We start from the raw sequence: 12842 nt of genomic DNA, 5'->3' as shown, positions 1-12842 counted from the left end.
TTAACGAGGCAATCGAATGCAGCTCGCCTATATAAAAAAAATACTTAAGCGAATTCACTAACAGTTTTTTTTTTTTACGTTCCATTTCTTCCCACTAAACCCCGATAAACTCCGAATTGGGTGTTTCCTAAGAAAGAGCTCCGTATAACTCCGAATTTGTGATAAAAAATAAACTACGAAAAGCACCCTCCGCTTTTGCAAAAAAATATATTCCGAAAACGCAGAACCCTACATAACCCACACGGAGCTTGTCCCATTGTTGCATAGTGACCTTGTCTCTAAGGTGAGATCGTGGGCGGAGGGGAGGGGGGGCTTGGCACGCTTGCCTTTTTTAGTTACCTAGACTTTGCCGGAGAGTAACCAATGGCAGTGAACCTTGTCGAATGCGATAAGCGCTACTCTGGTTTTGACGATTCAGCTTCAGTTAGCGAGTGACACCTGAAGTTACCGGACCTGCCACGTTTTCTGACGGTCTCTCATTATATTAAGGTAAGTGATTTTTTTACGTTGTATTAGACTGCAGTATTATATAAACATTTTACTAAGCGTTGCACTCAAAATATATTTGATACTATGATTAGAGCTTTAGAAAGTTAATTGATTGTACCAAATTGGGTTGAACCTCAAACAATCTGAAAGTGAAAAGTATACAGAGGACAGAGAATATTTTGATATTTTAAATAATAGTTTTCCGTGTATTTTCCTATTGAATAATATATGTTTTAGTTTAGCGCTCTATACTATGAAATGACGCCTTAAAACATTGAACTCTAACGAACAGCCACCCCGATATCGTCCCAGTGCACTATCCGCTCGTGTTTCTTATAATTCATATACGTTTGTCTACACACCAAATCAAGGTAGTAATTCCATAAACAATTGAAACGAGTATCCTGATGTCGACATATTTGCGTATTGTAAGACATCTCCCAGAGAGGCCTTAGTTTAATTACTTTTTAATTACTTTTACTTTTCAGGATGGAAGTTATCAAGTCCAATAAGGGCGGGCGAAAACTGTGTTTCGGGGGCTTCATGAAAACGCGTCACAAAGACATAACGACAGGCATTCGCTGGCGATGCGCCAAGCGCGGTCAATGTTGCAAGGGATCGATTATCACTAGTGAGAATTCTGAAGACGTTATAGTAAGTTCTGAGCACGACCACCCTCCCAGTGAGAGTGCAACTAACGTCGCGAAGACATGTATCGTCATGAAGGAAATGGCCTTGATGTCAAATGAGAAGCCTGCAACTGTCGTCACACACTTGATGCAAGATCTTCGGGACGAAAGAAGGACCATGATGAAAAGTGAAGACAGCCTGAAGAGGACCACCCGCAAACAGCGATGTTTAGCTTACCCTCCAAACCCCAGCTCTCTTCGAGATCTTGTAATCGACGCTCTGTGGACGATGACAGCGGGGCATGTACCTGAGAGGTTCCTCTTTTACGAAAATGGACCCGAGGCTGATGCAAGGCTCTTGGTGTTGGCGAGCACCCCATGCTTGAGACTACTTTCCGAAAGCAGCACATGGTTCATGGATGGCAACTTTGACTAAGCTCCGAAGGGATTTCTTCAATTGTACGTTATTCTTGTACCCCTGGGAGAATGCACGGTGTCTGTAGTCTACGTTTTTATGACAAGGACGGCTCAAGAGGCGTACGAAGAGCTTTTCAGTGCTTGTTTCGGAATGCGAGTCGCTCGGGCTGAGCTCGGGTCCCAATATCGTCATGACCGATTTCGAGAAAGGAACGATGAACGCTGTTAAGGCAATCCTTGGTGAGGACACACGCACTAAAGCATGCTTCTTTCATCTATGCCAAAGCACCTGGAGGAAGATCCAGGAACTTGGATTGGTTACTTGTTACAAAGGGGGCGACTCGTTTCGAGTCTTTGTAGGGATGCCCGATGGTCTTGCTTTTTTGCCTGTGGATGATGTCGAGGACGGAATGCGCTTGCTGCGTGCAATCATGCCGCATCACGCCGCCGAGCTCTTTGCCTACTTTGATGGTTGTTATGCGACTGGAACTTTTCGCCAACTCACACGAACTGATGGCAACATTCATCTGCGTCGACTACCCGCCAGGTTCCCCCCTGAAGTATGGAACGTGCACGATGCCACAACAGAAGACAGTCACCGCACCAACAACCACTGCGAGGCATGAAACTGGAGGTTCAGCAGCATAGTCGGACATAGCCACCCGACTGTATGGAAGGCGATCGACGCCCTACGGGCAGAAGATTCGTCTGTCTTCGTAAGAATTGCTCAGGAGTCTGTCGGAGCACCACCGAAGAAGAGGACGAAAACAGCGCTGATGCAGATGCAGCGCCGACTGCAGACTCTCTCCGCCCAGTACGAACGGGGAGCAAAAACGATCGAGGAATTCCTTCGAGGTGTCAGCCGCACTATTCGGTGTTGAGCACCAGGTGTGATATGTCGTGCACATCCTTATATGTTTTGTCAATAAATTGTGTGATTTCTGAACATCTTGTCATGAAAAATATTTAAATCTAGGTAGTTTGGTTGCTAATCTGGCTAGAGAGACATTGAGGAACACCAATTAAGCATGCAAACCTAATGCACCTATAAAGGCAACGAGCTCCTCTCGGTATGTGTGCTACCACCACGCGTCATAACGAGACGGAAGTGTTTCATGACCAGAGCAGTATGACTACAGGTGCTCATTTTTTGTTTCAAAAGCCCACTTGCATCATAACTATCGTAAAGCCCCTTATACGAAAATAGTAGTAACTCCTATAATATTATATAAGGTCACTAAATTAACAGTACAAAAAGAATTGTTGGACAGTATTCATTTCCAAAATATTCCTGCGATTTTGTATAAACTGAAGTTTAATACCCGACCACTCTTCGAAGTAACCGGCTTCAAAATATAGACAAAATCCTTGATTCCCTCAGGAAACCATTGACTGCATAACGGATGAAGTGTATTGCTAGGTATATCTTTTTTCAAAATGATCTGCTCACGGGACCATGTTTACCTACCTTGGACTTGGGACCATTTGTTCCCGGACCATTACTTCCAGGACCATTTTTTCGGGGACTATTTGTTCCTACACCCCTCGCAATACTTTCATGTCAAGATGTTGCCCCGATTGTTATTCCATATTCATTTTATACTGCTGCACACGCCGGTTACTTGTTCACACATAACCACTGTATCCCTGTGTGGAGTCTGATTTTTATGGCCTTTACTGCAGCAAATAATAGCAGTTGACAAGAGCAAACATGTTTTGGTCTTCTACATTAAAATATGTTGTGTTTTTTTTTCTTTTACCTAACGCAGGACAAGAACATTTTACCGGCATCATGTGTCTTCTACACGAGCAAGAGCTGGACGATGCATACTTTCTTTACCTTATCGTGGATCGTGAGTGCTTGTAATCTGTTTTAATGCAGAAGACGGGTTGTGCATGTTGTTGGAAGCAATTTGGCTGTTCGGCATTTAGTACGAATGCAAGGCCTCCGACACGCTGGTTGCTCTGGGAAGGCTTTTCCTCGGGTTGAGCGACACAACTCCAAGGACAGTCGTAATCAAATATTTGAACGAAGTTTGCAGGTATGTGGTTGAAGAGATGTTTTGTGAGCCGTTTTAAAAGTGTATAGTGCACATTTCTCGCCAGTATTATCAGGTTCCTTTTTATTTTGCTTACAGAATGAATGGTAGAAGGTTTTATGGGGGTATGTTTTTGTTTTCTTTCTTTAACTCTTGGGCACTTTCTCTGATAACGTTTCTGACCACCTGGAGGCAACGTGCTTAGAATTTAACTATACAAGTTCCTTATTCATAGTCGTCTTTCTGAACTTTATAATTTTCCATGTACGTGAGCAAGAGAATAGCGTCTTCAACTGAAATATTTGTTTTTTTTTTTGCCGTAGACTGCAAGTTCATTCTCTGATGGTTTTCACTACATGCTTGCAGGTAACATTCTTTGTCAGGAAATGGCACACATAGTATTTTTCGATTGTCGATTAGGGTTCAATAATGTTCAATTTGACATATTCTAATTGTTGTCATAATAAGCTGCACTTACTGAAATACTGCTGTGGTTTGTCAAGGGCTAGACCACCTGCCTCTACCCTGCTTCCAATTAGTAAACACATGCAAATAAGAAGAAAATTGATAAGCGAAGCGTGTTTTCTGCAATCCTCTGAGACAAACAAGACATGTCACTTGATCGCCAAACAGGAAAGCTCCACATCCTTCATTGGTGGCAACCCATGATGCTTGTAATGGTTCAGCCGTGCAGTACGATGCTCGGGGCCACTGCTTGCTCATTTAGAGTTCGAGAAAGACGGGCGCCGAAGCACTACCCAATTTCCCTAGGGGTTGTGATGTGGCTTGCAAGGAGCTCTTTTGTATTACTTCATGAAGCGAGCTGTGTTCAGTGTGACTCATTATTTTTTTATCACGTGCCTCGTACGTGGCACGGACCCCGAGCCATGCGGGTTCGCCCGCCCACGTCTGGCTGTGCGTGGCTTTCCCGTGTCCGAGGAAAAGGGCATCCTGGTGGTTGAGCCGATCCCGGGGTAGGTTTGGACCCTTCGGGGCCCCCGGGTGAGGCAATACACAACTTCGGCTCCCGCTTCTCGTAGACGGGAGTCCTGGTAAGGCCCGGCCAGGATGATTCAGTCTAGTCGACTTTTCTTCTACTATCCACTCCATTCTTTCTCCTTTACCTTTCCTGTTTCTTTTACTTCTCTCTCATTTCTCTTACTCCTTTTTCACCCCTCTTTGACGGCAAGGGCTAACCTTGGTTGGCAATAGACCTCTGTCTTGACCCACACTTGGGTATAGTTTCCCGGCAGCACTGTTAGTGTAACGTCTCCAGCCAAGCTCATCTTGTTATGGTGCGTTACCTAACCCCTTGTTGGGCTCGGTGGTGAACGGTGCACCGCGGATTCCGAACACTCTTTGCCCTTCTATGGCGCCTTACCCATCTAAACCCCGTTCAGCTCACGCCCTTAAAAGGCGTTGCCTTGAACACAAAACCATTGACAAAGATCCCGAGTGAGAATCGTTCACAAAGTTTTTTTGTTGTTCACTCTCTTGATGAACACAAGACAGTTGCAAAGATGTCACCCTTCATTGTAGCCAAAGTTCTAGAGCACCTTGTAGGGGTTTTCTACAAGGCAAAAAACTGTACTCTGGAGATTTCCTTGTGGAGGTAAATACAAAAAAACAAAACACAAAGCAAAGCACTCCTCAACCTGACCACCATTGTTGACGTAAAGGTGTCAGTGAGTCCTCACCGCACACTTAACACCATTCGTGGAGTCCTCTCTGAGGACGACTTTTTGGACAGAAGCGAAGAAGAACTCCTGGAGGGACTCAAAAGTTCCGGCGTTGTCGCTGTTAAACGCATAATGTTTCGGAAAAATGGCGAACAGGTTCCTTCTAAACATGTTATTCTTACTTTTGAAAAACACACACTCCCAGACACCGTCAAGGCAGGATACCCGAACTGTCGCATTCGCCCTTACGTCCCCAACCCTCAGCGGTGCTCCCGTTGCCAACGTTTTGGTCACGGAGCACGCAGCTGCCGAGGGAAGGAGACATGTGCAAAGTGTGGCAGTCAGGGACATGTTTCTGACATATGTGAGGAGACTGTGGCCCACTGTGTTAATTGCGGTGGACCACACCCCGCTTACTATCGTACCTGTCCCTCGTGGAAACAAGAAAAAGACACCCTTACCATTAAAGTGAATGAGAAGATTTCGTATTCGGAAGCGAAAAAAACGTTTCTCCTTTGCGTCAAAGGGGAGTTTTGCCGACGTGGTGCGCAGGGGCCCTCGCCACGCTCGGAGTCGAGGGCCACCCAGGTCTCTCCCGAGATCTTGGCGTCCGACCTTAGGGCCCCAGCTCCCCGACAGGGGCAGCAGCAGCTTCCCCCAGCCCCTGGTGGTGGCACGCGTGCTGCCCCTCCATCCAAGGACAGGCCGTCAGCAGCCGCGCCTTCCCCCTCTCCTAGGTCCCCTCCTAGGGAGGAGCGAGTTTCTCGCTCATGCTCGGTGGAGAGGGTCCACCTACCGAAGGAGCAGCATGGTATCCATGCAGCTCCTGTGAAAGGAGGTGTCAAGACGAGCTTGGGTGACCCCTCGCCCAGTTCGTCCGCCACTCCTCCATCCGGTCGTGGCCGGGGTTTTCCCCCGCGCGTGCCAGGCCGCACCAGCTTCGTCATACTCCATCCATCGGGCACTTCCCAGGACATGAAGATACCAACGGAAGCTGACAGTCAGTCTACACCTGGGTCCGACCAGGATAATATGGAATGGGAGACAGCTTCTCGCAAATCTAAAAAGAAGCAAGCTGTAGTAGCGCCCAAGTGATAACCCCAGTAGCTGCCGTATTGTGGTCACATATTCCACCTAGCTCGAGTTGGCTCTCAATAGCTTTATTTATTTTGCTAGGTTTTATCTCGTTATATTTACATATTCACACACTTTTTTAATAGATGACGAAGTTACATTTTATTCAATAGAACTGTCGCGGTATTTTAAGAAATATTGATGATGTCAATCATTTCATGGATGAGCTTCGACCCATCGCTCTTGCCTTGCAAGAAACCGATCTTCACACTAATTCTTTTAACATTTTAAGGCGCCATCAGGTTTTCCGGAAAGATCGTCCCGCTTCCACTCCTTCAGGTGGCGTTGCAGTAGTTGTGCAGAGTGGAGTCGCTTGCTCTCACGTTCCACTGCGCACACCTCTGGAGGCTGTTGCAGTGCGTCTCCTCGTGGACCGCCTTGTAACACTTGAATGTTCCTTTAAATCTTCAAGAGCTGCAGGGACTTGTAGGACAGCTTCCTCAACCGTTTTTAATTTTAGGTGATTTTAACGCTCATCATCCCATGTGGGGTAGTACCCGTCAGGACTCCCGTGGTGATGTAATTGAACGTCTCTTATTGTCTTCTGGGCTATGCCTTCTTAACGGGAGAGGGCCAACTTTTTTTAGTGCGGCACACAACTAATTCACATCCATTGACCTTTCAATTGCTTTACGTTCATTACTTCCTTGCTTCTCCTGTAAGGTTCTTCATAACCCTTTTGGAAGTGATCATTATCCAGTTGTTTTAGAAAGTACCGTTTCATTGCCTAATCTTTTAAAGCGGGTTCCTAGATAGAAGTTAGAAAAGGCAGACTGGGCACTTTTTGATCTTCACTCCACTTTAGATCCTTCGCTCCTTTCTTCTATGTCCCCCGAAAACGCTACACTTTATGTTACTGAGCAGATACTAAAGGCTGCACAGCCGTCCATTCCCCAAACATCTGGTAATATACCCAAAAAATGTAAACCTTGGTGGAATAAGGAGTGTGCTACAACCCGGGCGGACCAAAATAGGGCGTGGGGCAGATTTCGCGGATACCCCACTTCAAGCAACCTTGTTGAGTTCAAGCGCAGAAAAGTCAAGGCTCGTTGGACTAGGAAGCAGGCAAAGCGGAAGTCGTGGATGAAGTATCTCTCTTCTTTAACCAGTTTTGTCCTAGCCAAGAAGGCCTGGGACAGATACAGGAAAGTAAATGGGGATTACAGGTGCTTTGCCATTCCAACATTTAATGCTCCTTCTTCGTCTCTAAAAGATATTGGTAACATACTCGGGGAACATTTTTATAATTCATCTAGTTCGGCCAACTACAGTGTTACCTTCGGACAGTTAAAAGCTCGTGCGAAACGATAAAAGCTTGTCATATCAGGAGGAAACTCAGCATCGTATCACCAACCATTTACGCGATGCGAGCTTGAGATGGCTCTTAATGTGACAAAGCTCTCTGCCCCTGGTCCCGATGGAATTCATTATGAATTGCTGCGGCGCCTTTCTCCAGAATCCCTTGAAAACCTTCTCTTGTTTTTTAATCTTCTGTGGGAAAAGGCATGTTTTCCTCAGGCTTGGAAACACGCACATATCATCCCCCTCATAAAGCCTAACAAAGACTCCTCACAACCATCAAGCTATCTACAAATTGCACTCACAAGCTGCCTTGGGAAAACAAATGAAAGGCTTATAAACAGGCGACTGGTCTACATGTTAGAAAGCCAGAGGGACTTTGATAACTATCAATGTGGATTCCGCCAAGGTCGATCTACCCTTGACCACTTAGTTCGCCTGGAAACTGTTATACGTGAGGCATTTGTAAACAGGCAGCACTGTGTTGCGGTTTTTTTCGACTTAGGAAGGGCATACGACATAGCGTGGAGGTACGGGATTCTCGGAAACCTGTGTGCCTGTAGTATGCAGGGCGGAATGCTGCGAAGCATAAATGAATATCTGACATACAGGACTTTCCAAGTTCGCCTCGGCTCAGCCCTATCTGATTCCTTTGTTCAAGAAAATGGAGTCCCTCAAGGGGGTGTTTTAAGTGTGACTTTCTTTTTGCTAACAATGAATTCACTCGCACGACTGCTGCCACCCTCTATTTCGTATTTTCTTTATGCTGATGATATACAGATTTCATCATCGTCCTGTAACCTTTCTAGTTGTGAGCGCCAGTTGCAGTTAGCCATAAACAAATTGTTCAAGTGAGCCAACGAAAATGGGTTCAAGTTCTCTGCTTCAAAAACGGTCTGTGTTCCTTTTTCTTTGCGACGCGGGCAGTCTTTGGATCCCTCCCTGAAATCAAATGGAATACCTATTCAAGTTAGAAAGGAGCACCGATTTCTTGGTGTAATATTTGATAAAAAGCTTAGCTTCATTTCCCACCTTAAAGCTCTGAAGCTAAAATGCCTTCAGTCCACAAACCTTTTGAAAGTTTTATCTCACAAGTCTTGGGGGTCTGATAGAAAATGTATCCTGCAGTTATACAACGCCCTTGTACGATCCTGTCTTGACTACGGTGCAGTAGTGTATGGAACGGCTCGGCCTTCTGCCTTTAAAATGTTGGACCCAGTTCACCATCTCGGCTTGCGACTGGCAACAGGAGCCTACCGGACGTCGCCCGTCCTCAGTTTGTATGCAGAATCCAATGAGCTGTCCCTGAACAAACGGCGTACATATCTTAGTCTAACATATGCTTATAATATTCTGGCCGACCCCCAGCATCCGACGTACTTTTCAGTTACAAAGTCAAAGTTCTTTCGCCTTTTTTGAAAATAAACCAAGCATTGTGACTCCGTTAAGGTTCGTATTGAACATCTTCGCACTTCTCTGCACCTTCCTCTGGACCAGGTCGGCCTCGTTAGGAAAGTCAATGGTATTCCACCTTGGAAAGCACAGCGAGTTGAATCTGACACGTCTCTTGCGAAGTTCAAGAAGCACGGCATCTCCCTTGCTGTAATTAAGCAAGAGTTTGGTGAGCTGTAAACTAAGTATGATGGTTACCTTCATGTTTATACAGATGGTGCCAAGAGCTCTTCTTTTGTCGGTTGCGGTGTGTATTCAGAATGCTTCTCCAAGGTTCAACGACTCAATTGTGTCGCCAGCATTTTTATGGCGGAACTCTATGCGGTATCAATGGCGATCGAATGCATTATCAATAGGAAAATACTGAGGGCGGTCCTGTTTGTTGACTCTCAAAGTGTGATTCTTGCAGTTTGCTCTCTTAAAGATACTAAAAATATGGTTGTACAACAGATTCGATATAAACTTAACACTGCTTTGCATGGAGGTCAACATATAAAATGTTGTTGGGTACCCAGTCACATTGGCATACAAGGCAATGAAGAAGCCGACAAGCTTGCAGGGTCTGCCGGTAACCTTCCACAATCTCTGTCCTGTTTACCCTATCAAGATATTAAGCCCTTGGTGAAGTCCTCGATTCTTCATCCTTGGCAATTGGAATGGGACATGGAGTGCGGTAACAAGCTTCATGTTACCAAACCGGCTTTGGGAGTTTGGGAAAGCTCTTCATGCAAGAGCTGACTTCATGAAACGTTGTTGTGCCGTCTGAGAATCGGACACTCTTTTGTAACCCATAGGCATCTGTTTTTAGGAGAAGATGCACCAGTCTGCGATCAGTGTGGTGATAGGCTCACTGTATTGCATATCTTGTGGTTGTGCCCTGGCCTTGAGCTTAAGCGCCGCACTCATTTCCCTGAATTTTTTCAACATCATATCCCATTTCATCCTGCTCTCCCTCTGGAAGAGAATCCTCTGGTCTCTTTTGAACGAGTAATAGAATTTCTTGGTAGTATTGGCCTTTTACACCGATTATAGCTTTTTGGTTATTCGTTTTGTAAGACCTGTTTTATAGTAAAAACCTTCAATTAGTTTGGCGCTGATGGCCTCGTAGCTATTGCGCCCTAAACCCCCAAAATCTCTCTCTGTCTCGTACGTGGTGATTTGGCAATCCCCCTAAGTGAAAAGTGTAAATGTATTCAGTAAACATAAGCTGTAAATCATATAGCATTAATATAAGAATCTGCAATACCTTTTATGATTTTTGCACGCATTACAAGTTATTGTATGTGTATTGGACACATTCCTATAAAATTTTTACTGGGGCCAATACTTCATTTTATTCTTCGTCTGAGCGCGGCGGATACTACCAGCCAATCCAGCGTCGAGAAACTGTCATGTGACCTTGAGCCCCACATAACCAAAACGTTGCGTGATACTCTCCCGGCGCCGGATTGGCTGGGGTGGCCCAGCATCCACTGGGCCACCCCAGCGGACGCCCCGTTACATGCCAAACACCCTTCTCCAAGGGTGTTTAGCAAGCACCCATTATGAAGAGTGCTTGCCTGAACAGCCTAACGGTGTGAGCCCTGGGACAAACTGATTAACACCCTTAAGGGTGCAAACACTTTTACTGTGTGCTGCGTCAGACCTTGAATTCTTGTACGTAGGTTGTACGCTGGACTGCCTAGTTTGGTTTTTGTTTATCTTTCAGAGGACGGGCCGTAGTAGCTTCCGCAGCGCTTCAAGATGCTGAAGGCTCTACAGTCGAGACCGGTGTCTTTGATGCCGTTGTGGCTGGATGCTACCAGACACAACGACACCAAAGATTGGACTTTATCATCACTGTTTAATGGAATTGTGATCCCCAGGTCTTCATTTGTGCGTTGAGTAAGCCTACGAGGTGTGCAGTACTTTCCTGCGCCACGGGTTTTTTGATTGCTGATGATGGCTGATTTTGCTGAGGTGTAATCCATATTGTTCGAGCTTTTCTAATTTGTCATTTGTTTTTCCACCGTGTAGATTGGACACCTTGGTGACGTGGCGTTATGGCATTTGCTCCAGTTCGTGCACTTCGGTTGTTGTGCGTGCTGATGTCGGGTTCGCCTCTACATCGTGTACAGCGCTGCGCGTTTAGAGCAGGTACTTGCAATATGCCCGAAGCGGTTACACTTCGGATATTGCCGTGGTTTGTTCGGGTATGCGAATACTACATATCGAGTGTGGGCTATATAGACGTGCTCGCATGTTGCTGCCGAGGCGAAGATTAGTTTTGCTGCCTTCGAAGTTCCAAGTCTTCTTAGTTGAATTACCGGCGCCTTTTCCCGTAAAGCTGCGCAAAGGTCAGCGTCTGCGATCTCAGTGAATACGCCGCGAATGACTCTGACGTTAGCAGATAATAAAGGCGGTTCATACGTAATAACTTGCACCGCACCCAGCCCCTTGAGTCGGAGTAGGGCTTTCGTTGATTCCGCATTACGTGTGTCAAGGGCCAGGAGACTGAGACGGTAGTTCGGTCTAATCTGTATGATGCCATCAAAAGCCACCTTCTCCAGTTTCTTTTTTCAGAACCAAGGGGTTGAGGTTGGTTACGAGTTTTGTGGGACCAGTAGGCTTGACTATGGCGGTGAGATTTGGAAGTGGTTGACTTATGATAGTTGATTAACTCGAATTAGAGCCATGGCGCCTCCTCTTTGTCATTTGAGTCGTCCATTTGTGTACATCGTCATACTCATTCATGAGAGAAGCATCATCGTCAATGATGGCCGGCTCATTGCATTCGACGTCGGCCGATGCTGTCTTCGGTGCTTTATGGTGGCTCATATCCCTAGAATTCCGAAGGGTGGAGACGGATCTTTGGCGTACCAAAGAATGATGCTCCGAAGAGGTCCGGCCGGTACGTAGGCTGTTGATTGTCAGAAATACTACAATTTTTCTGGAGTGATAAGAACGATCGTCCTTCCGAAAGCGTCGTCGTCGTCGTTTTTCTTAACTTCAGTTCACGGGAAGCAGGTGAGAGAGCACAAGGCAGCTCGCACCGCCCCCATATATTGCTCGCGCAGACCCGCAGGAGAGTAGTCTCGCGTGCAGAAAGACCAAAGTTCCCTCAATGCATCGCGGCAGCGGCGGCGAAACAAAACAGGCTAGTGAGATCGGTCTATTTAAATGCCAGGGGCGGGTATAGCCGAAGGCAGTCAGCCTTTGCATCTACCCACCATTCCTTCCAACAAGTGCATGGTGCTCTGACGCGCCTGCGCGCTCTCATTTTCACCTTCCTCTCTCCCTCTCCCTGTTTATTTTTTATGGTACATGAGAAAATGAGAACGGTAGTGGGAAGTTTCAGTTGACCCACCTTTAGCGCACTTCCTTCCATAAGTAGACCTTCGGTGTCTGGTAAGCCTAGAGCTTGCACGCGCAGATAAAGCACACCGGAAGGCCATGAGCTCGTCCTGGACGCGGGTCATTCGGAAGACACGCACCTGAGGTTCTCACTTTTCAAGTGGCTAATATTGACGCTGCGGAAATCCACCGTAGAGTGATAGCATAAGAATTGCGGGGCGATTTTTTTTTTTCACTCTCGACCTTTAGCACGCGCGAGACGCCTTTGGTTGGGCCTTGGCTGCGTGGGTGCTCTCGGGGCTCACAAGATTACAAAGCGTTATCGAAGCTACGAAACTCGAGTTGGAAGTGCAGAAATGAAAGCATCACCT

The 12842-nt window shown here is 46.3% G+C and overlaps 1 protein-coding gene across 1 annotated transcript; it reads left to right on the top strand.

The window, feature by feature from the left end:
* Positions 1-978: 978 nt before the first annotated feature.
* LOC120848795 lies at positions 979-2380 on the top strand (the record flags this gene model as incomplete). The annotated part of the gene is given in 2 exon segments (XM_040220819.1): positions 979-1673; positions 1675-2380. Coding segments are annotated over 2 exon segments (1401 nt in total), but the record flags the coding sequence as incomplete, so codon positions are not given.
* Positions 2381-12842: the final 10462 nt, after the last annotated feature.

This window comes from Ixodes scapularis, unplaced genomic scaffold, assembly GCF_016920785.2.
Source record: "Ixodes scapularis isolate PalLabHiFi unplaced genomic scaffold, ASM1692078v2 PGA_scaffold0__279_contigs__length_252992795, whole genome shotgun sequence".
In the NCBI taxonomy this organism is placed as follows: domain Eukaryota; kingdom Metazoa; phylum Arthropoda; class Arachnida; order Ixodida; family Ixodidae; genus Ixodes; species Ixodes scapularis.
The sequence above is the reverse complement of the archived record's forward strand: the minus strand, read 5'-3'. Positions and strand labels throughout refer to the sequence as shown.